The following is a 26,166-nucleotide window of genomic DNA, read 5'->3' on the forward strand; positions in this document are numbered from 1 at the left end:
ACACAGCAATTAAATCCGATGCTGTTTGGGCTGCCATGCCTAACTGTTCTTGTTGAGAAAGCATGGCATGAACTAATGCATGGCTCTTTGAGAACACTGCTGTGTATATCTGCACTGAAAGAAAACTTCTATAGCAATCTAGCCCTTTGAATTTAGTATTAAAGCTGCAGTAATTAATGATGAGCTCCTGTACAGTGCTTGACACAGAAGGGAATTCCCCAGGAATAAAAGTGGAAACTGAAGGAAAAAATGATCTTTGTAGTCAGATGCTGCTAAATTAGTCGTTGGTACTTCTCATCTGAGGAGGTAAGCATCCTTTCAGAGCATGCACATGAGTGAGAGAATAGGAAAGAGAAAAAAGGATGCCATTGAGACCTGAAAGAGGTTGTATAGGGGAATGTTGGGTCAATTCTTAATCTCAAATATTTGGCTCAAGAGTCTGAAGTAGTTTGGGTGAAAATGAGACTGGTTTTAATTATCTTGCCACCAGATTTCACAGCCTAATCACCCAGCATTAAATATACTGGACATGACTTAACTCCTTCATACCATGACAGTTTCAAGCTGTTTTGTAAACAACCTTATAATTGCCTTCAGTATTTTAATTAGGAGCATTGGTTCAATGATCAAGAGATCAGCACCCTTTATTAGTTCCGTTAAGCATTTGTCTTGTTTCATCTATGCATTTTTTCTTTACTAGAAAATAAACTAGGCACTATTTTTCCAAGTGAAAAAAACCTTCCTTTTTTCCTTTCATATTACAGTTTGATCTTGAAAAGATGGGAAGCAAGTGAATGGTCCTGAAATTGGGCATTTAATCTTTATATTCCTAAACAATTTGTCTGGGCATGAATTATTAAGTTTTACCTAATTTATATCAGGATGTTCCCAAATAAATGTAAGTACAGAAATTGAACCATGCAACTGTCAATTACTCCAACCTTGATATGTAGGTTAATGAAGTTTGAACAAACAAAAAATGTTGTATGACCAGAAGTTCAGAATCATCTAAATCGCCTCCTTTAGCTCATTTTCCTTTATACATAGCAAGTTTATCTGTAATCTCCCCAGTTCATCTGTTTTAGAGCCATGTAGCACAGTTCAGGAGTTCAAAGGACAAGTCAAAATAATATTGGGTTATTTGTTCAACCTTAACTGCCACCATATAGCAAGGATCTCTGTAGCCATTCTCACTATTACAGGTCAGTGATAGTAGCATTTCTAAAGTGTTCATTTAGGTACTACTCTTTCAGTCCACCTATATCACTATACTTTCACTTGCAATTAACTGTCTTTCAGCATAACTGACCTCTGTTTCAAGGCTTTGGTCTGAAATATTCTCCAGCTAGAGTTACCTACTTGGGCTTTCCTTTACCGAGTCATTTATCCTGGTGGATGTAGTCATACTATGTCATTGCTTTAAGTTGTGTTTCAAATCACTTTGGTTTCCTTTTAAATATCCCATCCACAAAGGGAAATTTTGCTACTGCTCTTAAGATTAGTCATGATGTATTTCAAAATACCTATCTTTCTTCCTACACACACACTTTTTTAAATTTTATAAGCTATGCCTTTTGACTTTAAAAGACAGTTTCAGAGCAGGGATGATATTGGTGTTGTTAAGGTCTGCCGTGTGTTTTGAAGGTTGACGTAAGAAGTGTGAAGAGGAGAATAATCTATACAAACCCTCATTCCGTTATTTATTACCTCATTTACATTCATCCACCTTCCTAATGCAGTTCCCTACACTTCACTCTTTTCTGTGCTTCTTTCCCCTTTCCTTGTGTGTGTGTTTTATAATAGAAATTACCTGCCTTTATCTAGCTGTTTCTTGTTTTCCTTTCCATTTTCAGTGAAAACCCATCTCAGCCACTGAGAATTAGAGTATGAACCTTAATGATTGTTGTTAAAATAAATATGTGTATCTCATTTTGCTATAAAGGAACAAAATGGGATGAACATACCTGTTCTAGTGTTTAAATATGGTGACCCAACCATATACTGTGCCTGAATTCTAGGCCAACTAGTTCACAGCAGTATAGGAGAGGTAATCTGGATGAAACTAGCATAAATGAATTGGATATAATATCTCTACAGGTAAAATTTCTAAGTCTAAAATACAGTGATCCTGTGAAAAGACTAAAGTATATATGTGCCTTTTTCAGCTTAGATGAGTGAAAACATAATGCTAATGAGTCCAGATTTACAATTTATAAAGCCAGTTAGCTTCACAGCTGTTCTATGATTATAGACTGTAAACTAATCCTAAGTATCTTATTGCAGATATGTATGCAGAGGAAGGACTGAGGAAGTATGTGTTGATGGTTCAAAATAAACCTATCAGCAATTGACTGAGACTGACTTGAACAGATATTATAATGGTCAATCTATATTATACTAAAAGGTTTGAATTTTAGAATTTTTTTAAAAATCAAATGTCTATCATTTTCTATGACAGTTTCTATTTTCCTTTTATTTTCAATGACTTTTGTCTTGTTTTTCACATGTTCAGTAAAGAATATAGATAAGCAAAGAGGGAGGAAAAATCACCCGTGAACTCTCCCATGTTAATTGTTATTAACATTTAACAAAGAAATAACATGGATGTTGAACTGAAGAAAAGAGAGGAGAAAGTAGGGAGTTCTACAGAGACTGTAGAGTAAATAAGCAATAAAGAAACATGTATACAAGGAAGAATTATTTTTAAGAATTCCCTATGTGGAAAAATTTTAAGAACAGCTAGTATATAAGAGATTTAAGAGTTGGAAAGCTCTGATGGATGCATTTCTGTGGAGTTTGAGTTGATTGTGATTGTATTCCTCATGTAACAACTGAGCAATGCAAGGCACAGCAAAGCTACCTGAAGCAACCCTGTGAAAGGTTGAGGGAGTAAACTGGCTAATGGTGAAACTATCAAGGACAGTGGTTACAATTTAACAGCATTCTCAGTCCAGTGTATACTTAGTAAAGAGAAAAAAATGATGAAAAATATTTGGGTTGAAATCATTGGCATTGGATATTCTTAGAATAAAGAGGGCAAAAGGGTATCCAGATGATCCCAAATTCTAAATATAAGAAATCTAAGCCAAAAGATTTGAGTATGGACAGCGTCATGTCAATGTCCTTTGGTAAATCAGTGCCCCCTTTTCTTTCTTTTTTTACAGTTCTTATTTTTTAGTGAAATATTTCAAATATATAGTAAAGAATATAGCTGACAAAAACCCATACACTGACTACCTCGATTTAATAGATATTAAGGTTCTCTTTCCCTTAGGAATTTTTCATGACTGAATCTTGACAAGATAAGGTTTATATTCAAGCTGAGTTTTCACTGAACTTGGATGAAAAAGAAAACTACAAAAATGTGTACGTATTAAGACTTGGAAGTTATATTTTTCAAGTCAAATTTTAAAAAGAATGCAAATTTCATATAAATTCCATTTTTTCAATGTGGTAAACTTATTTTAATATTACAATCAACACAAAAACTGAAGTCCATTTAAAAGTGACTACAGTAGGTATTTCATATAATCTTATAAGGCAAAGTTATACATTAGGGGAAAAAGTATCTAAAACTAAACTAAACTAAACAAAACTAGAACTCAATTAATAGACATAAATTCTATTAATAGGTACTCCCAGGTCAAAAAGTTATCAGGTAAAATTGTGAAAGACTTTGAAATAAATGAAAATGATTATTGGCTGTCTTATCTAGGGCATCCTTCTGAGTCATCTCCTCCTTTTACCATCTGAGCTATTGTACAAGATTAAATTGTAGTATATGAATAGTAAGGTAAATGATCCTAATCCATAGAAATGCACATTGTGTCCAGTTGGAAATACAATTGATTTTTGCTCAGTTAATCTGAAAATTCATTTCAACATTCCTGATGGTCCATATATGTGTGTTTTTTTGATTCTCTTTTGAACCAATTAAAACATCTTCCTTGTTCTCTCATTAATTAACACTTTAGACAAAATCTTTAACACATGTTCATTTTATATTTGTATGAGAGTCATGAGTTTATCTTTTAAAAAAAATAATAACTTTTAACAGTTATGCTTTCTCTGTAAGCCAGAAGTTCTGTTTTAATGACAGTGGATTTTTCTGCCTTTCCTTTGATTAAGCCTAGACATCCAAAACTTGAGAATTCAGAGAAAATGGAAAGGATATGTATAATGTAAACAGGAGTCTAACAATAATATCAAACTATATCTGTTAACTGTTTACTTGGTTAGGTCATGAGAGACTTGATTAACAATATAATATGCACCACACATGGCTGCAATATAAGGCTTCAGAAAACTTTGCTCATATGTCCAGGCCTCACGGGAACTGCCTAAACATTTTCTAAATCATTGCTACTTACTAATATGTTTTAGAAATGTTTTTACCTTCATGCATCTTCCATGTGCCTTACGAATGCTAATTAATAAGCATTTAGAGAAATAAAAGTCACAACTTTTTAAACCAGTGCTGTGTTTAAAAAGAAACAAGAGGCCCAAAATGGAGTCACTTGTGCTAAACCCTACATCAGCAAACCAAGACTTAATACGTAACCTAATTGCAGTTTCAGCCTCTCCCAGGAATGTAACCTTTAACTAGTCAATCTAGGGTTTCCTGGCCAGCACTGGTGAGGCAATCCACCTGATAGACACCTGCCTTCCCCCACCCGCCTCCACCACCCTCAAGGAAGTTAGCCTAGCCTAAAATATTCCTTTCTTTTGTTTATGACTTCCTTGTCTTACTGCCTTTCTGCCTTCAAAAACCTTCCATTTTGTACAGCTTCTCAGAGCTCCTAACTAATTACTAGGTGGGATGATGCTTGATTCATGGAATGTTGAATAAAGTCAAGTAGATCCTCAAATTTTCTCACTTGGATTTTGTTTTTTAACAACTGCAATACAACAGCCTTTGATTTAGAAAGGAGAACAATGCAGCCATACTCTTACATGGTATATTGCACTCAGTAGAAATAGTAGGTTTTTTGTTTTGTTTTAATGAGTAAGTAAGTGATAGGACATGACATTTAAGAATGTGTAGGGGAGGGCTTCCCTGGTGGCGCAGTGGTTAAGAATCCGCCTGCCAATGCAGGGGACATGGGTTCGAGCCCTGGTCCCGGAAGATCCCACATGCCACGGAGCAGCTGGGCCCGTGAGCCACAATTACTGAGCCTGCGCGTCTGGAGCCTGTGCTCCGCAACAAGAGAGGCCGCAATGGTGAGAGGCCCGCGCACTGCGATGAAGAGTGGCCCCCACTTGCCACAACTGGAGAAAGCCCTTGCACAGAAACGAAGACCGAACACAGCCATAAATAAATATAAAATAAATAAATAAAATTTAAAAAAAAAAGAATGTGTAGGGGAGGCAAATAATTTTTCATGTACCTTTCTGAGTTCTTTGCTGAGACATCTGTGATAAAAGATTAACGAGAGGAAAACAAAAGTTTGTTAACATGTATACCTCATGTTTACTTGGGAGCTGCCAGGAAAAGATGAGTAACTCCCTAAGATAGCCTAAACTACCAGTTTAAATATCATCCTCAACTAAAGACAAATGAAAGGTGGGGGCAGTAAGGCCAGTTACAGAGAGGTTACCAGGAAAAGCACAGCAAACAAGAATAAGGTTTGTTACATAGATTAAATTGGTGCCTTCTCCATTGACAAGATTTATCTTGTGATTTAAGAGTCATCGTTCTTCTTCCAAGTCCAGAGGACTGAGACCCCAGTATAAATGGAAATTTATTTCATAAATGTAAATTTCCCTTAGAAAAGGGTAACTTCTACTCTGTTTTCAGAGCCTCTTTTATGTCTACTCTCTCAAAATAATTTTTATGCCAAAGAGCCACATTTTGGGGTGGCATTTCTGCTACCACTCAAGGAAGACCAAGGAGAATATTAAATCTAGTTAAAAACTCAGCATTTCAAAACTCATATTTAATGAAAACGAAGGTGATTTTCTTCTAAAAATGTCAGAAAATGATAATAATTACAAGTGCTCAATAATTCAGGTTTTTGTATTATTGAGTGTATCTATTAGGCTTTATTTCATAAGATTTATCAGTTTTTTTTTAACTTTCTATTCAAATACTTATCTAAACTAATCTTACTTGATCTTATTTATGAGAGCTGTCAAAATCATGAAAGAAATTAGACAACATTCTTTATTACAGATCTAGAGTATCATCCAAACAGAAGAATGGTAATAGTATTGATAACAACAGCAAACATAGTATTAGTTAATACTCATACACTGTTCACTCTGGGCCAGATATTCATCTAAGCAAACACTTTTTATATATTATCTCATTTTCTTCACAACAACCCTATGAGGTAGTTATTGGTATTATTCTCATTTTATACATAAGAAAACAAAGACACAGAGAGATTATGACTTACCCAGTTTCAACAACTAATAATGATAGAGTCAAGATTGAAATCCAGTTTGGCTCCAGAGTGCTACTCCCCAAACTGCCTTCCATTATATCAGTTTTTCTTCACTCCTGCATTCACATACCTATTCTAAATGGTTTTCATTGCTAAGAGAAATAGTCAGGAGCAAAAAGTCAATGAAAATTCAAGGTCTAATTAGGCATGCAGTGATTGCCATTGGTAGGTTAGAGAGATAAGGTCATCTACTAGTGTACAGAGAAATGGATTTAGAAGTCAAGAGGGCTGAGTTCCATTACTACTTTACTGTGTGATCTAAAGCCAGTAACAATCCTTGCTTTCTCTTCTCTAGAATGAATATAAATTTCTCTTTAAAATAATCGGTTATTCATCTGAAGATTGAGAAATTGTGTCATCAATAATTGAAAATCCCTACTAGTCAAAAAATATTTTATTTAGGTTTGTTATATATATATAATTTATATATATATATATATATATATATATATATAATTAGGTAGTTGTATTTTCCTCATGTTTATCATGATCAACATTAAAATTCTCAGAACAAAAATCAACTCACAAATATTGTTGGTACCAAGGGAAGACCAACCTAGGACTTACAAATTTTTTGGAGTTCATTGAGAGTGACTCAATTTAGAATTAAAGCTTTAAATAGGAAATACATTAAGAATATTCACCATTGATATTCAAATTATATTCCCTTGAGTCATGGTGTGATCAGTTCTATTCTTAGATATGTTCTACATATTATAGTATTCTCTTTGAGAATAAGGAACTCACCATGTTACCTATAAAGCAGCATAAATAGGCTTTTCATTTTTAATGGTAATTATTCACTTCACCAGCTGTGTAACCTGCCATAGTTCAGCTTCTTTTAGAAGAGGTTAATACTGAAAAAAGAGAAATTCTTCACATTTACTTAGGACTTAGGAAAGCTAAGTGGAATTTAAGACAGTAGTAATTCAAATGGCGGTGGGAAAACATTTAAGAATGGCCCTCTGGAAAAGATTTGTAAAATTATGTTGCTTATAAGTATTGTCTGTGTGCCTGCAAAGATTTATGTTGTACTTAGATAACAGCATTGTTGCTCTCTACCTGTGATCAAGGTATGACTGAGTTCAAAGAATATTAATTAATGATACACATTTATCCACACACGTGTGTGTGTGTGTGTGTGTGTGTGTGTGTAAGTTCACCTTTGGTTAGAGAGTTTGAAATGTGATGACTGTTAAATGATTATTCCATTTAATTATCTAAACCAATGGGAAAAGAACAAGTAAAGCAGAATTTTTTTTTTTAAGTCTGAGGTCTTTATAACTTTTTAAAAGCCATGTATCTTTTTTGTTTCTGAGATCGTCTATCTATTAAATGGGCAATTGCTTAATTCAGTGACCAATATATAATTTTCTCAAAAAGAGAAGGACTTCTTTTATATGTGGTTTGATAAAGGGCAGCAGATGGAGGTGTTAAAGATTTCTTACAGCAACAAAATCCTAGAGATAAAAGGAAGCTTAAAAGTTACCTAGTTCAGAGGTTTTGTTAACCTTTTTGCCCCCATAGACCCATTTGGGAATCTGACAAAGCCTACAGACTCTTTTTCAGAAAAATATTTTAGATATATATAAAATAAAATATATAGGATTACAAAAAAAAACTAAATTGAAATCATTAGCAAAATATCTATTACAAATTATGATATAATAATACTGCCTTTTTAAAAACACATCAAATAACAAAATTTAGCAGCAAGTCATTAATTTGAAATCCTGATGAACATACACAATATTTTTAAATATCCGTAATAATTTGAGGCAATAGATTCTGCTAATATTACTGTAATTTGTCACCTAAGCTCATAATGAAAGAAAGTAGTAAAATTTAATTAGGTTGGTGAATATAAAAATGATAATTTTTTTCTCCATCACAGTAAATGGACCCCTCACTTTTATCCACAGGTTCTCTCAAGGGGTCCATCAACCTCAGTTGAAACCCCCAAAAACATCCTCATTTTGCAGATAAAGAAACTAAGTCCCATGGAAGTGAGATAACTTGACTAAAATCATACAACACAGAATTAGATTAACCCTTTCAGCGGTAACCTCACACCTTAACTCAGCCTTTTTTGAAGCTTTAGTCTAGAAATTGGCAATTATAGTCTTCTATTTGTCCCTGATTTATGGCATGATCTGGAGCAAATTCTTTATTCTCATTGTGCCTCAGATTCTACGTATATAAAATGTAGGTGACTTAAAATGTACGTAAGGATAATAATAATGACAGATTTGTATTGCTCTTTTTCATTTACAATAGTTTTTACTTTTACATACATTATCCTACTTAATTTTCCTCATTTTATGGATAAGGAAATTAAAACTCCAAGATGTTGAATGTCATGTCTAAGGTTCTAAAGATCAGAAAAGGAAAAACCAGTATCAGAAACCATACCACTGGACTCCAAAGGACTTTCCTTTATCATGCTGCCTTTCACGTTATAAATAAAACTCTTGAGTTCAGTCACATATGTATTGTGATATCATAAACACAAATTAAACACAAATAAATGGTCATCGGGCTCAGATGAGCCAAATACTTATATCCTAATTTATCCAGATAAAGTGATGAATGAATAGAACTATGGAACAGAGCTTTTCTAGACCAAGTCTCCATTTTTGCAATAAGAAGTGAGAAGAGAAAGAAATAGAATTTAAGAGTCTAAGATTGTAGAGTTGTTGGCTTAATGTTGTTTAAATCAATCCTTTCTTTCCTTCTCTTTCAAGGTAGGCTAAAGAGGCAAGTAATCTGAGTAAATGCCAATGAGGTCCTTTTTCTCTATTCTCTTAAGTTTTACTTTTATGAGTTAATGGTATTCAATGAAATTTGTTCTTTCAGAGACAGATTACTCTTAAATAAGTTTAATAAGGTAGAGAAATTAAAGTCGAAAGGGCCATGATACATCAAATATCTCTGCCATTCAAGTGACCTGACCTATGAGATACAGGACATTCTGTTCTCTCAGAGAATAAGAAATCTTCTTAACCTGACCTAAAACCTATGGTATAGAATAACCTTTATTGGACTCCAAATGTCACTATTTGATTAACCTTAAACAGTATTAATAGTAATTTGTTTTCCAAATTCTGATAATCATTCTATAGGGTATTCAGATGTTTCTTTGCTATAATCCACCTACTTTTCATATTGTATCTCTTAATATTACCCGGTCCAAATAAATAAAAAACATTTTAAGATAGTACAGGAATAGCTATGATCATACTTATACTATAAATAATAAATTTGAATCTGCTGAGATTGAAAAAAACTATAATTACTACAAAAATAAACAGACATTCAGTTTTGGCAAATGTTTATACAAAGCACTGTATTTGACTTAGTTAGAAATATAAAGAGAATTAAAGTCATGGTCCTCTCACTCCAAAAATAAACAGTATATTTGGGAACCTACATCGATAACTGAAATGTGAGTAACTATGAGAACTCTTAAAGTAGAAGTTCAGTTAAGAGGCTTTAAGAATTTAGGTATACTGAAACTGATAACTGAAATGTGAGTAACTATGAGAACTCTTAAAGTAGAAGTTCAGTTAAGAGGCTTTAAGAATTTAGGTATACCTAAAACTAGATTGTGGTGATGGTTGTACAGCCATATAAATCTATTAAAAGCTATCAAATGTGTACTTAAAATATGTGAATTTTATAGTAAGTAAATTGTTTCTCAGTAAGGCTGTTAAAAGAGTTCAGGGAAAGAAGAGATTATTTCTGGTTGAGGAACTTGGGGAATATTTTTTGCCCCAAATACAATTTAAGCTGTATCTTAAAGGACAAGTAGTATTTGGATCAGAAAATAAGCAACAGAGTATTCTAGAAAGAGGAGATAGCTTGTCTAAGGTCTAAAAGCTCAGGAGTACAAGAAATATGCTAGAGGAGCTAGTTCAGACTTTGCTCCATGCCTTAGATTATATGGCTTTCATTCCTACTAGTACATATGGCCATATGGCTATGACATTTCCATGAAGTTTTGGTCAATCCCTATTGAGAAAAACATATAACTGTACATGGACTTTTTTTCTTTCCATCAGAAATAAGAATTTGCCTCCATTTTGAGCTGATGAGAAAGTTATAATGAGGAGGGTGTATAATTCAGAATGTTTCACAGCTGTCAGTGGCTCCACTGATCATAACAACCACTGACATTTGTTTCCGTCTGTATAGCTTAAAATCACTGATACCTATATTATTTCCTTTGATCCCGTAACAGTCTTTATTTTACCGATGAAGAAAGTAAGATTAAAGGAGGGTCCAGAGCCTAAAATAATAAAGACATGCTAAAGTAAAGGTCAAGATATTCTGGCCTGCTAAGAATAGGATGAGGGAGAGAAAATGGTAATATAAGTAAATGAGCTTTAAACAATTAAAAATCTGCTAACTAAATTCATGCCACACATGAATCAAAGCCCATCTCATACAAAAAATAAAACAAATAAAGTTAACTACTGTCATCAATAATAGGAAACCAAAGTTGACATTTTTTCTAATAAGCTGATATAACCCTCTTATTGACTCTCTTATTTTAACATGGGCTGTTCATGGGGAACAGCCCATGTTAAAATAAGATTTATCGACAGTAAAGAAAAGTACATAGGGAGCTTACTAACAATTTCTAAATAGGTAGTCATTTTTGTTATTTGCTTTTTAAAATTTAAACAGATTAAAATTTAAACCAAACCACTGACATAGTTTCTCAGATTATATAAGTAAGCATATATACAGAAGCTTAATTTTTAATTTAAAATGTAACTGCCAGCCAGTAAAATCATGCTAAAAATAGAGAGGGCTTTCTTAATGTCCATCAAAGAAGATGACTTCTTTTGTTCTTGACTTTGACCGCATCTGACCAACTGCTCAGAAATTTTAAATATGAGCCATATTGTATAGATTTATTCCAAGCATTTACAAGGAAAAAGAATACAAGTTGACCCGGTGAGCAGCAAAATAGAGGCAGTTTTTATGAAACCTGAGTTGTGTTAACCTGCAATCAAATGTAATCTCCATTTTAATATTTATACATCTTTATATTGTTATGAACCTATTCTTGACATGGGTTTTGTTTCTCTCCTCCCTCACTTCTGCGAAATGCAGAAGAGAAAAGATGTTTGTTATTCACATATTTGTACCCCACTAACTGGTGTTACACATCTGGCTTCCACTGGAGAGCCCCTGACATCGCAGGGAACGGTGATCAAAATTCCACACACTAGCTTCAAGCTGGGGGCTCGTAGCTATTGCAGCATTGAAGGGGGTCTTTTCCTGGCTTCTTTAAAATAAGCATGGTGATGGGATGGTTTAAGGGAAGAACACCTCTCAAATCACATGACCACTGCTGTGCTTCCGTGTGTCCTGCTTTCTTCATAACAGCTTGGCACTACATTCTTTCTCTGTATCTTAGTAGGCTTTTGTGTGTACAAGTGGGATGGGGGTTGGGTGTGGGGGGCTGTCAGTGGATGGTTACACATTATGCATGCATCTTTCAATGTTAGAGTGATGTGCCTTCCCTTATGTGTCACAGATTATGGTCACAGATTAAATCTTCTGTGTTCCCGAGAGATTGGGCTGTCTCTCTCTTATTGGTGTGAGATTCATGTGTTTTGATGTTTACACCCTCAAATGTTCTTCATGTTGCATTAAACATAAGTTGAAATGTTTTCCCATAAGAGTTAGCTTTTCATGTTGGGCTGAAAAAGTCTTCATTTCTGTGTAGCAATTCATGTTATTATAACCTATGGCTTTCAATTGTACCTCCCATAATGAAGAGCTGACTTTAAACACTGTGCTATTCTTGTTAAGACCTAAGCATAAGGTAAGTCACTTCTCTAACTGTATCTAAAGATTGTGGTTGTTTGTTAAAGTTTTCTCAGCTTTGTTTAAAGCATTTTCACTTTTTTTCCTTACCGTTTATTACATGCTCTCCCTCCTTTTGTTTTCTGTTTCATTGCTTAAGATGTCTTAATGGACAGTGTGATCTTCAGCAAAAATTATATTATACATGTAAACACATGTTGAAATGAATTAAATGAATTATTTGATGTCTGAAAGCAGTCTTGATTAGTAAATGAATACCTACATTTTCAGTAAGTCTCTTGTGTTTTTTATTTCCTCTATTGACTTTAATATACTGTTTCTACACATTATTTTAGCTTTGATTTCAGTTGAAAGGGGAATTAATGGTCAATACTATAAATGTTATCTTAGTAAAATAACATAATCCAGTAGAATGAAGTAACAGATCATCCAATACCATACTTTTCATTTTTAATCCCTGACAAATTGGGTAAGATAAAGAAAAACAACAACAAATCATAAAACTTGAAACAGACCTGTGTTACCTTCTTTATAGTCCATATTGTGAGAACAATAGTTGTTTTTCAACTTTATTCTTTCAAGTAAATCCCATTACATTGTGAGCTAGGCAGAATCTTCATATTGGGATTTTATTAAATTAAGTCAGTATTATAATGATGACCAGTTTCATGGTACAGAAAAGAGGGGCATCCACTGCATGCATAAGTATTAAAATGTTTTAAATTAATTTCCTCAATTTTTTAATGTATACTCAAAATCACTAAAGTAAAGAAGTTCATTTGATCATTGATTTTTAAAAGTGATTTCCCTCAAATCTGGGTCAAATAGCCAATGTAATGTAAATGAGAAGACATTGGTTATACTGATGCTGGCAATTTTTGAACCTAGATTCACAGATTCAGAATACTGGATTTTTCTCATCATCCAAATTTCTCTTCCAAAACTGTTTGAAACATATCATTCTAAACTGGTGTGCCACAAAGCAAGACTTGGGTTTCTTTATTAAATTCATGCTATGAGGGACTTCCCTGGTGGCGCAGTGGTTAAGAATCCGCCTGCCAATCCAGGGGACGCAGGTTCGAGCCCTGGTCCGGCAAGATCCCACATGCCGTGGAGCGGCTAAGCCCATGCGCCGCAACTACTGAGTCTGCGCTCTAGAGCCTGTGAGCCACAACTACTGAGCCCATGTGCCAGAACTACTGAAGCCCACGTGCCTAGAGCCTGTGCTCTGCAACAAGAGAAGCCACTGCAATGAGAAGCCCGCACACCGCAACGAAGAATAGCCCCTGCTCGCTGCAACTAGAGAAGAACCCTCACAGCAACAAAGACCCAATGCAGCCAAAAATAAATTAAAAAGTAAATTTAAAAAAAACAAAAAAAACCTACTTTAAAAAAAAAATTCATGCTATGAATTAATTTTTGTTCATTTTTTAGGCCACCTAAGAGAGGGAGAGAGTGTATTTTTTATTGTGGTTTTGATTTGGTTTGCTTTTTTTGGTAAAGCCAGCTAGTACTTCACCTCCATTTCCATTTAGACATTATATAAGTCTGTTGAAGCATTTGATGAGACAATTTGAACTACTCATCTGAACTGCTCTGTTCATTGTAAATCTCTTGTTTCTATCCATACACTAGCTCCACTCTAGATTGGAAGGGCTTAAAGATGAACTCTGGAGGAATAGAGGCTACGACTTAAGAGTAACTATTACTGATCAAAGGAGCTGCTTTCCATTCGCAAACGTTGCTTTGCGCTATGGGTTTGGCTCCTTCTGTTTCTACATCTTGTTGAAGACTTTCTTGACTTCCATTTGACTTCTTTGAATTCTGTTTTTGTCCTTCAACATTTTCCCCTTTCTTTTCCTTCTCTCTCCCAGATTTTTCTCTCACTCTTTTAGCTATCTCTTGTGTTCTTTGAATCGTTTTTAAAATGTAGTTTATCTCTTTATTAAGCTTGTCTATTAATTTGTCTATTAGTGTTTGTTTCTTTTCTCCTTTAAGGCTGTAGTGACATAGTTAACACTTATTATCATTCCATGGTATGCCAACTTGCTGGTTTATTTTGCAGCAAGTTCATTAGTCATTCTTACCCTCTTGGTATGAATTTTCAATAAGAAATAGCAGAACATTCTGCATTTACATATTGTCCCCTTCTATAAGATCATACTTTCTTTTCTGTCTACTAGATTTACCCTCCCCAAACCTCTCTCTCTTCTTTTTCTTTTCCTTGCTCTCATGTCTTCCTTTCTGTATTATTTTCTTTAAGTAGTCATTAATTTCTTTCCCATTTGGTCCAGCATTGTTCTCCAATAAAACTTTGAGTAAAGAATATAAGAATATTATCTTACAGATTAGCTTCTTCATTCTAGTGTATTTAAAACTAATTAAACAATCTGGGCCAAAAGAGAATAACTTTAACATCTGGAATTATTTTTCCCCTCTTTTTTTTTTTTTTTGGTGTGTGTGTGTGTTTCTTGTGTGTATGTTTGTGATTTTTTTTATTATTGTTGTTGTTTCTTTAAACATTAACAATTGTTTTTTTCAGGGAAGGACAACCATAACCCACCCTAAGTTGCAACATTACTTTCATAATTTGTTTCATTACAATAGTAGACTGTGTTAAGCGATAGAAATTAATTTGCTATGTATACCATTTGGGGCAAGCTGCTGCGGAGTGGGAAGAAGAGGTGTGGAGTTTCAATACAGTTGATTCTGAAATCAACAAGTGTCAAGGCCATCCAGCATGGCCCTTGAATTCATCAGTTTTGCAACATGTAAAAGGATGTTCCACTTTGACCTGAAATATTTGAATCAGCATGAGTCTCTGATTGATAACTATATACACACTTAAGAACTGGCAAATAAATGACTTCAATTTCATTGATTTCCAATCGAAACATCTTTCATAACTAATATTATAATTATAATCAATTATAATCAGTAAATAACAAAGGTTATTAGACTCACATGTAAATATTGTATATGAAGATTTCTCTTTTCCCTTCATTAACATATGTAACTAAAAATGACTACCAAGGAACATTTGATTACAACTTTATTACTTGAATTGCATTATTATTTTAGTCAAGAGATATGCACAGTGTCTTTAATATTAAGCATCTGAATTCACAACTGAATATGTGGTAACTTGAATTTTTTCCCATATACTAATTTCCAATACACATCAATTTAAAAATGCCATTAGTTTTACCCTTGTCCCATTTACAATATTGTGCCCCCAATTTTTTTTTCCTAGAAATCAGTCCTTTCTTTAAGTAAGAAAAGGAAAAATTAAAAATATATGGAATAAATGTAACATATTTTTATTAACATGTTTTTATATGTGAGATACATAAAGCCTTTGCTCCTAGACCTCAGGAGTTTGCCCATTAAATATGCATATATATCTGGCTATCTCTGTTATGAGCCCTAAATTACTGAGTTTATGCTCTCTCTGCAGGTCCAGTCCAGGTGCAGCAGCAAGGAGAACATTCTCAGAGCCAGTGAGTATATCGTTATTTCAGATGGACTACTGGGTTAGAACTTGTGGTTCAACAAGAAGGAAAGCTAAAAATGACATTTTGGTGAAAGACTGAAGAAGAGCAATGGGGAAAGTTTATGTCAAGAATATGAATTTTAGAGCTTTTGCATTCTAAAAATAGCAGTATCAATATATTAATGAATATTTCCCTTATCACAATTGTTTTTGCAAGTTCTGACATCAGAACTTTGACAGCACTACCGGTTAGGGTAGTAATGAGCTCCTCTGTGACTCTAAGATGAGAACCCTCTTTAATTGCCCCATTGCCAAAAAGTTATTTGAAAGCAGACTAACTGAAAATAATGTAATATAAATCCACTAAATGAATCTAAAAAAGAAAAAAAGGACTCCTAAGACGGTACATCATAATCATTTTGTGAATATGAATTCCTAAAAGATGTTATCTTCACAGGCAGCATGTTTCAGAACATAGTGCCCTAAACCAAGGATGAAGAAACCTTAATTTTATTTTTCTGTTTTATCACCAATAACATTTGCATGGAAGTCATTTGACTTTGTGTATTATTCATTTTCCTATCTTATAAAAAGGAAATATAAATAGCTTTTCCTTACCTGTATCCCTGAAATGATGTGACATCAAAGGTTGTGCCTTGAAAGCTTTGGGATTCTAAGAGAAAAGTGCTGTTGTATAAATGCTACTTTTGTAGATGTTGTTCTCTGTCACTTAACATTAATGGTATCACCCTGTCTTCTTCCTGATCATTATCAAGAGAAGAAGTGCAGGAGGACCATAGTGAAATGGGTCCTTACTTATACCACTGGGAGTTTTAGTAAATGGAATGATTTCTATTTCCAGTAGAATGTCTGTATTATTTAACAATTAAAAAAGTACCTGGAGAACTTCAAATAGGTAAAATTTTGTTTCATTTTATTTTCTTTAATGTAAGATTTTCCCATTTCTGTGTTGTAAATCTGCTACCTTAGCTTGAAAACCTTGAGTTATTAGGCAAGCACACTGCAGTTGTTTGTCCAGGACCTTCATATTAGAGTTATATAAAAATAAATGCAAACAGGCATGTTTAACTTGTATACTTTTGTGAGTTTTCATAACATCTGACAGACATGTGAATCTGAGGGAGGAGCTTCAATAATAGGAGATGTAAAGTCCTATAATCCCTTCTTAAGACCTAAGGTTGAGAAAACTAAGAGTCAAGGAAGTGATGATTGAATATTTACTAAAATAAAACAATAGAAATAAATGAAATTTTAAAATGATATTTTTGATGATTACTGTATGATTTCCATTTATTGTTGATCCTGAGATGATGATGGATCACTGTTAGTGACTGTGGTGATTAGGAACAAAAAAAATTTCTTACTGAGAACAGATTTCTTTGAAACCTTTTTCACCTCTATCATGGATCTTTGTGCTGTTAGAACTGCTTTCATTTCGCTTATGCTCTTACTGGCTTGTTGGTTGTTAATCACTTTGGATGGACCTTATGATGGTCCAGGTTTTTCTATTCACCTTTTCTTAGGATAAAATAATCATGTAGATGGTCCATATAGCCATTTAGATCCATGTAGAGAGCCCATCCGACATTGTAGCCTCTTAGTTCTGTGAGTTCTATAAGTTTAAGGTCGTTTCTCTCAATGCTGCTTTAGTAACTCATACTCATGCCCATAGCCACACCCAGGACTTTTTCATGAGCTGTTCTACCTCTGAACTTCTTAATCTCATTGCTTATTTAGTCTACTTCTATCTTTTATTTTTTTTCTTCCTTTGCCATGTAGTACTATATTGCAGTCATATAGACCCTATTAGCAGTTCCCCCATTTTCTCAGTGCTATGTCCTGCCTCTATTCCTTGGGACCCTTTCCCTCACAGCATAAAATATCCATTCCCCTTATTTTCCTAGAAAACTTACTTATCCTTCTATACTCAGTTCAAGTGTGATCTCCTCTGTGATGGCTTCTCTGAGTTCCCCCAAGGCAAGGTGACTAATCCTTCTTGTATACCCCCTACAGTTTCTTCTATTTTAATCATTTTTTCATTTACTTACTGAATTAACTATCCTCAAGGAAAACATTTCCAAAATGTAGCTAATAAAAAGAAAACTATGATCAACTTCTTTTTTAGCACATATAAAAATGTATCAAAGCAAAAATCAGCAGATACTAGAGAAAGGAAAAAAGTTAGAACTTAATAGAGCTTGTTCAGAATTGTCCAAGGAAGAGTTAACTTTGGTAACTTTGTTCAAGCAAGAGGTAACTTTCCTTTAGCACCTCAAAACTATTGAATTGGCCAAAAAGTTCCTTTGGTTTTTAAGTAAAAATAATAGACACATTTTTCATTTTCACCAAGAACTTTATTGAACAATGTATTCACTGTTTTGTTCCACTACCTTCTGCCATTTTTCAGGCAACGTGATAATTCTGTCTTCCCAAAACTTTTTATCTTTTTGAGCAAAGAACTGTTCCAGGTGCCTTTTACAGTCTTCTAGGGAATTGAAATTTTTTTCATTAAGAGAATTTTGTAAAGACCGAAATAAATGGAAATCTGAAGGTGCAATGTCTGGTGAATACGGCAGATGAATCAGAACTTCCCAGCCAAGCTGTAACAGTTTTTTCCTGGTCATCAAAGAAACATGTGGTCTTGCGTTACCCTCATGGAAGATTATGCGTTTTCTGTTGACTAATTCCAGATGCTTTTCGTCAAGTGCTGCTTTCAGTGGGTCTAATTGGGAGCAGTAATTGTTGGAATTAATCATTTGGTTTTCCGGAAGGAACTCATAATAGAGGACTCCCTTCCAATTTCACCATATACGCAACATCACCTTCTTTGGATGAAGACCGGCCTTTGGTGTGGTTGGTGGTGGTTCATTTTGCTTGCCCCATGATCTCTTCCGTTACACATTATTGTACAATATCCACTTTTCATAGCCCGTCACAATTTGTTTTAAAAAACAGAACGTTTTCGTTATGTTTAAGTAGAGAATTGCATGTGGAAATACGGTCAAGAAGATTTTTTTCACTTAACTTATGTGGAACCCAAACATCAAAGCGATTAACATAACCAAGCTTGTGCAGATGATTTTCAGTGCTTGATTTGGATATTTTGAGTATGTCGGCTATCTCCCACGTGGAGTATAACGATGATTGTTCTCAGTGAATGTCTCGATTTGATCGCTATCAACTTCAGCTGGCCTACCCGACCATGGAGCATCGTCCAGTGAGAAATCTCCAGCACAAAACTTCGCAAACCACTTTTGACACGTTCAGTCAGTCACAGCACCTTCTCCATACACTGCACAAATCTTTTTTTGGGTTTCAGTTGCGTTTTTACCTTTCTTGAAATAATAAAGCATAATATGCCGAAAATGTTGCTTTTTTTCTTCCATCTTCAATATTAAAATGGCTACACAAAAATTCACCAATTTTGATGCGGTTTTTTTTTAGTGCACGCTGATATTGTAGCTGTCACGGTACAATCTAACAAAATTGTTTCGAATGAAGTTAAAGACAAGCATTACTAGAGCCATCTTACAGAAAAAAACCAAATGAACTTTTTGACCAATATTAAAACAACCTGTTGATAAAAAGCTGAGTTTATTCTTACTCTGGTAAGGGAGAGTGCCACTTCAACAAAGTCTTAGTCTCAGAGTCTCAGAAAGGGAACGGCAAAGTCAGGATATTGATGAGGTTTTGAAATTTGATTTAAAGCAGTTCTTTTAATGTGGGCTTGATTAGAATTAAATAAGGATCATGATATAATCATTTAGAAATCACAGACATGGCAAGGCAAGGATTTCTGAGTCTTGGTGTATAAACCATTTGTTGGTACTTTCTATTTAAGAAGCTTCTGGAATGAGCAATAAAGTTATTTACAACTTTTATCTTCCAAGGAAGAATCTTCTGGAATAGTAAAGTTATGCTGATAAAGACAATGGAATAGTAATGTTATGCTAATGAAGACAGTAAGCTGTGCACTTACAGATGGTTTCAGGTATCAAGAATTCCCCTTGTGATCAGCCTAAGCTGAAAGATAGACCATTAACAGCTAAGGATGTGATCAATCAATCAATCTAGACTTTCACCCTTACTTAAGGAATCACAGTAGTACATCAACCATCTAGGAAAGTTTTTTCAACCTTCGTAAGTGTCAGTTTGCCTGCGTTTGTTGTTGTTGGATGGTCATTTATTGAACTACTGAATGAGACAGCAGCTATATAGCAACATTTAGGACTGTGGAGGTCTCACATCTGAACCCTGCTACACAAATGTGAGAAGGATTATGATCAGAGTTTGTAGTTCTTTTTTCAGCCAGGAGCCAAAAGTGTCCAAAATTAAGCCAAGAACAACTATATGTCAACAAACTGGACAACCTAGAAGAAATGGAAAAACTCTTAGAAACATACAATCTATCAAGACTGAATCAGGAAGAAATAGAAGATCTGAAGAGACCAAATACTAGTAAGGAGATTGAATCAATAATCAAAAATCTCCCAACCAAAAAAAAAAGCCAAGAACAGATGGCATCACTGGTTAATTTTACCAAATATTTAAAGAAGAATTAACACTGATCTTTCTCAAACTCTTGCCAAAAATTGAAGAGGAGGAAACACTCCCAAACTCATAAGGCCAGCATTACCCTGATATCAAAGCCAGAAAAAGATACCACAAGAAAAGAAAACTACAGGCCAATATCTCTAATGAATATAGATACAAAAATTCTCAATAAAATACTAGCAAACTGAATTTAGCAGTACATTAAAAAGATCATTCACTATGATCAAGTAAGATTTACCCCTGGGATACAAGGACAGCTCAATATATGCAAATAAATAAATGGAGTGCATCACATTAATAGAGTGAAAGAAAAAAATCATATGATCATCTCGATAGACACAGAAAAAGCATTTGACAAAACTCAGCATTTGTTCATGATAAAAAAAACTCTTAACAAATTTATAGGTATAGAAGGAACGTACCTCAGCATAATAAAGGCCATATATGATAAGCTCACAGCTAACATCATAATGGTGAAAAGTTGAAAGCTTTTCCTCTAAGATCAGGTATAAGACAAGGGTGCTCACTTTCGTCATCCCTACTTAACGTATTACTAGAAATCCTAGACAGAGCAATCAGGCAAGAAAAAGAAATAAAAAGCATCAGAATTGGAAAAGAAGAAACAAAGTAGTCTCTATTTGCAGATGACATGATTATAAAATAAATAGAGAAAATCCTAAAGACTCCACCAAAATACAGAACTGATCAATGAATTCAGTAAAGTTGCGGAATACAAAATTGACATACAAAAATTCAGTAGCTTATCTGAACTAACAATCAATTTTCTGAAAAAGAAATAAAATGATCCCATTTATAGTAGCTTCAAAAAGAATAAAATAGTTAAGAATAAATTTAACCAAGGAGGTGAAAGATATCTACGCTGAAAACTACAAGACATTGATGAAAGAAGTCAAAGAAGACACACATAAATAGACAAGTATCCTTTGTTCATAGATTGGAAAAATTAATATTGTTAAAAATGTTCATACTACCCAAAGCCATCTATAGACAGTAGACTATTCCTATCAAGATTCCAATGGCAGGCTTCCCTGGTGGTGTAGTGGTTGAGAATCCACCTGCCAATGCAGGGGACACGGGTTCAAGCCCTGGTCCAGGAAGATTCCACATGCCATGGAGCAACTAAGTAACTAAGCCCATGCACCGTAACTACTGAGCCTGCATTCTAGAGCCTGTGAGCCACAACTACTGAGCACGCATGCCGCAACTACTGAAGCCCATGTGCCTAGAGTCCATGCTCCACAACAAGAGAAGCCACCGCAATGAGAAGCCCACACACTGCAGCGAAGAGTAGCCCCTGCTCACCGCAACTAGAGGAAGCCCGCGTGCGGCAACAAAGGCTCAGTGTACCCAAAAGTAAAATAAATAAATAAATTTATGTAAAAAAAAACATTCCAATGGCATTTTTCACAGAAGTGGAAAACAAAAATCCTAGAATTTTTATGGAATCATGAAAGACCCAGAATAGCCAAAGCTATCCTGAGAAAGGAGAACAAAATGGGAGCCATCACACTTCCTGATTTTAAGCTATATTATAAAACTATAATAATCAAATAGTATAGTTCTGGCATAAAAACAGACACAAAGACCAATGGAACAGAATCAAGAGCCCAGAAATAAATCCATGCATATACAGCCAACTGATATTTGACAAGGGAGCAAAGGATACTCAATGGAGAAAAGACTATTCCATAGATGGTGCTGGGGAAATTGGATATTCACATTTAAAAGAAGGAAACTAGGGACTTCTCTGGTGGCACAGTGTTTAAGACTCCGAGCTCCCAATGCAGGGTGTCCAGGTTTGATCCCTGGTCAGGGAACTAGATCCCACATGTGTGCTGCAACTAAGAGTTCGCATGCCACAACTAAGGAGGCTGTCTGCCGTAACTAAGGAGTCCACATGCCGAAACTAAGGAACCAGCGAGCTGCAACTGAGGAGACCTCAAGCCGCAACTAAGGAACCCACCTGCCACAACTAAGGAATCAATGAGCTGCAACTAAGGAGACCACCTGCCACAACTAAGACCCAGTGCAACCAAATAAATAAATATTTAAAATAAAATAAAAGAAGGAAAATAGACACCTGTCTTACACCACTCACAAAAATTAACTGGAAATGACTTAAAATACTTTAATGTAAGACCAGAAACCATAAAACTCCTAGAAGAAAACACAGGAAAAAAGTTCCTTTACATCAGTTGTCCCCAACCCCCGGGCCATAGCCCGGTACCAATCTGCAGCCTGTTAGGAACTGGACCGCACAGCAGGAGATGAGCAGCAGATGAATGAGCGAAGCTTCTTCTGCTGCTCCCCATTGCTCCCCATCACTCACATTACCACCTGAACCATGCTTCCCATCACTTGCATTACTGCCTGAACCATCCTCCCCCGCCACCCCGGTCCATGGAAATACTGTCTTCCACAAAACCAGTCCCTGGTGCCAAAAAGGTAGGGGACTGCTGCTTTACATGGATTTTGTCGATGATATTTTGGATATTACACCTACAGGACAGGCAACAAAATAAAAAGTAAGCAAGTGGGACTACATCAAACTAAAAAGCTTCTGCAAAGCGAAAGAAACTATTAACAAAATGAAAAGACAACCTTATAGAATGGGAAAAAAATATTTGCAAACTGAATACTTGTTAAGGGGTTAATATTAAAAGTATATAAAAAGCTCATACAACTCAATAGCAAAAATAAATAAATTAAAAATCCAATATAAAAAGACCTGAATAGATATTTTTCCAAAGAAGGTATACGAATGACCAACAGGTACATGAAAAAGGCACTCAGCATCACTAATCATAAGGGAAATGCAAATCAAAATCATAATGAGATATCGCCTCATGCCTGTCAAAATGGCTTTCATCAAAAAGACAAGGGATAACAAATGCTGGCAAGGATGGGAAGAAAAGGGAACCCTCATTCACTGTTGATGGGATTGTAATTTGATGCAGGCAACAGGGAAAACAGTATGGAGGTTTCTAAAAAAATTAAAAATAGAACTTCCATACTACTCAACAATGCTACTTCTGGGAATATATCCAAAGGAAACAAAAACACTATGTTGAAAAGATATCTACATCCCTTATTCATAGCAGCATTATTTACAATAGCCGAGACATGGAAAGAACTTATCTCTGCCAATGGATGAGTAGATAAAGTAGTTGTGTCATGTATACACACACACATAGACACACACACACACACACACACACACAATGGAATATTATTCAGCCTTAAAAAGGAAAGAATTCTTGCTATTTGCAACAACAAGGGTGGACCTTGAGGGCATTATGTTAAGTGAAGTAAATCAAAGAAAGATAAATCCTGTATGATCTCACTTATCATAACAATCAAAACAAACTCCTAGAAAAGGAAATCAGATTTGTGGTTACCAGAGGCAGGGAGTGTGTGTTAGGAGAACTGGATGAAAGTGGTCAAAAGGTACAAGCTCCCAGATATAAGGCACATAAGTACTGAGGATATAATGTACAACACGGTGACTATAGTTAACATTATTGTATGGTATATTTGAGAGTTGTTAGAGTATAGGTCCTTAGAGTTCTCATCACAAGAAAAAAATTTCTTTTTCTTTTGTATCTATATGAGGTGATGGATGTTAAATAAACTTATTCTATTAACCATTTCACAATATATGAAAGTCAAGTTATTATGCTGTACACCTTAAACTTACACAATGCTGCATGTCAATTATATCTCAATAAAACTGGGGAGAAAAACAAAAACAAAATTAAGCCTATCTGAGGAGTCTTTAGAAGAAGATATAGGGTTATTAGCCAAACTACCCAATTTTCTGACTTCTTTGTTTGCTTACTGGATCTTTTTAGTAATATAAATGATCCCAGAGAAGTATACAGGCATGTAAGAACAACATTCTTATCTAAAAGCAGCACATGTTTTTCGTTGAAAGGCCAATATTATATCTAAAGCAGCTGAGCCACTGCCACTGTAATTTCATGAAACTTTCAAGTGAGGAGTTCTTTAGTCTTGGTGGCATTACCTAACTCACCTAGTCTCTGAATCAGAGCATGTAGCACACTCCCTACTTTCTGGGCCTCTTGTAAAGCTTGAAGTAAAGAGGCTTGAGAAAGGAAAAAAGAAATCCAGAATTTCCCTAGAGTGATCATGATTTTTATTCTTAAATCAAGGTCCACTTTTCCTACTTTTTTAAAAATTAAATTATCTAACAATCTTTTTTTTCTTCAAAAAGAAACTGTTGGCTTAAAAATGGATCTTGGATGATGTTGGGGACTCCACTGAAGGCAGGCATCAGTTAACAAAGATAGTAAGAGCCTATCTAGTCTGTAGGCTTTTGTACCACAAATCCAATACCAGTAATTGGGGAACACCCAATGACCTATTTGGGACCAAAATACCCATAAGTGCTTATCAAATATGTTATAACATTTGGAGCCACTCATCAAAAATAATTCTGCACCATACAATAAAATTTAAAGTGTTGAGTCCATTTAGAGGTTCTGAAACAAAAGAAAAATAGTATCTTAACTTGTAAGGTGTATAAAAGTGAGACAGCCTCCAAATACATTGTTGTTTCTTAGTTCCCTTACAAGTTCTATTTCTTTTAAAGTTTGGTTCCCACCCAAAAAAATTAGAGAATTATTTTGGTGGAGTCAAGAACCTTGTCTTCTAGGTATGACCTAAGAAAGGATTTTAGATTTCCATCTCTTTGGCCTGTTATATAGTTTGCCATTGGAAAAGTCACCTAATAGTTGAGTATAGTTCCCCAGGAAACCAACAGATTCATTACGAGGAAGTGGAACCAAAGGAATCTGGGTGGCTACCAAAAAAAATAATAATAATGTAGTGCAAAACCAGTTTGGTTGTATGCTTTAGCTAGTTCACAAGTAAATAACAGCCAAGTATTAGATACATACCAATGAATGATTAAGGATGCAAACGAAGTGCAATGTTAAGAATAGGGCAATATAGATAACAGTTAAAGAAACATTAAACCAGGGGAAGAAAGGGAAGAAAATAACAATGAAAATAAAGAACAATAGAATGCAGATAAAACTGTGGCAGTCCACCTTCTTAGTCTATGGATCTTGGGTAGAAGCTCCCTACACTCATGTGGTCAAAGGTTTTGGATGGAGGATGTCTCTTTCAGAGAATTGTCTGTTTCTAGAGGATTTCTAAAAACTCCTCGGCTTAAAATCTACAAATTCAGGAATGGATTATGCCTCTTTGGGAGACATGAATCCAAAGATCAAACCTTTAGAGTTGTATAGCTGTGCTGATTACTAACAGTACTTGATAAGGTCCAACAGGGTTCCAGAGCTGTCTTTCTCTGATGTCTCTTCCAAAAGACCACTTCTCTGGGTTTTAGGTCATACAAGGTTATTTAAAAGGGTGTTGATGAAAGGCTGCTTGTACCTGTTTATAAGACTTGGTGTATGGCATGAATAATTCCTTGCAATATTTAGCCATTTCTGCTTGCAATAGTGTGGAATTTAAGGAGATATTCCTAGATGTATGTGGGAGAGTTGATGAACCACAGAAAGATTTGATCTCATTGCCATTAAAGACAATGCCTTAGGTCATGGAAGTTCGAGTCTCTATGTTTGTTCTCTCTACCTTTCCTGAAGATTGGGGGTGAAATTAGTAAGTGGCATATCTTTCCAAAACTCTTTAGTAATAGGCCCAGGAAAATGGGTGCCTCCATCACTAGAGAGAAAGGTCAGAATTCCCTGGACTGGGAACATGAAATCAAGAAAATTTTCCTACTATTAGAGTTCTAGCTCTCTA

General features: G+C 34.9%; 1 protein-coding gene across 7 annotated transcripts in view; it reads left to right on the forward strand.

The window, feature by feature from the left end:
* GPHN (gephyrin) overlaps positions 1-26,166 on the forward strand; it is a 634,333-nt gene that overhangs the window by 439,763 nt on the left and 168,404 nt on the right. For 6 of the 7 annotated variants that reach the window (XM_007184311.3, XM_007184307.3, XM_057543175.1 and 3 more), the window contains one exon: positions 15,745-15,787. In XM_007184311.3, coding sequence (XP_007184373.1) covers positions 15,745-15,787 — 43 coding nt within the window. Of the gene's footprint in view, positions 1-13,922; positions 13,986-15,744; positions 15,788-26,166 lie in introns of all 7 variants that reach the window. The other variant, XM_057543176.1, reaches the window with a different exon arrangement.

The sequence above is a fragment of the Balaenoptera acutorostrata genome, chromosome 3 (genome assembly GCF_949987535.1).
Source record: "Balaenoptera acutorostrata chromosome 3, mBalAcu1.1, whole genome shotgun sequence".
NCBI lineage: Eukaryota > Metazoa > Chordata > Mammalia > Artiodactyla > Balaenopteridae > Balaenoptera > Balaenoptera acutorostrata.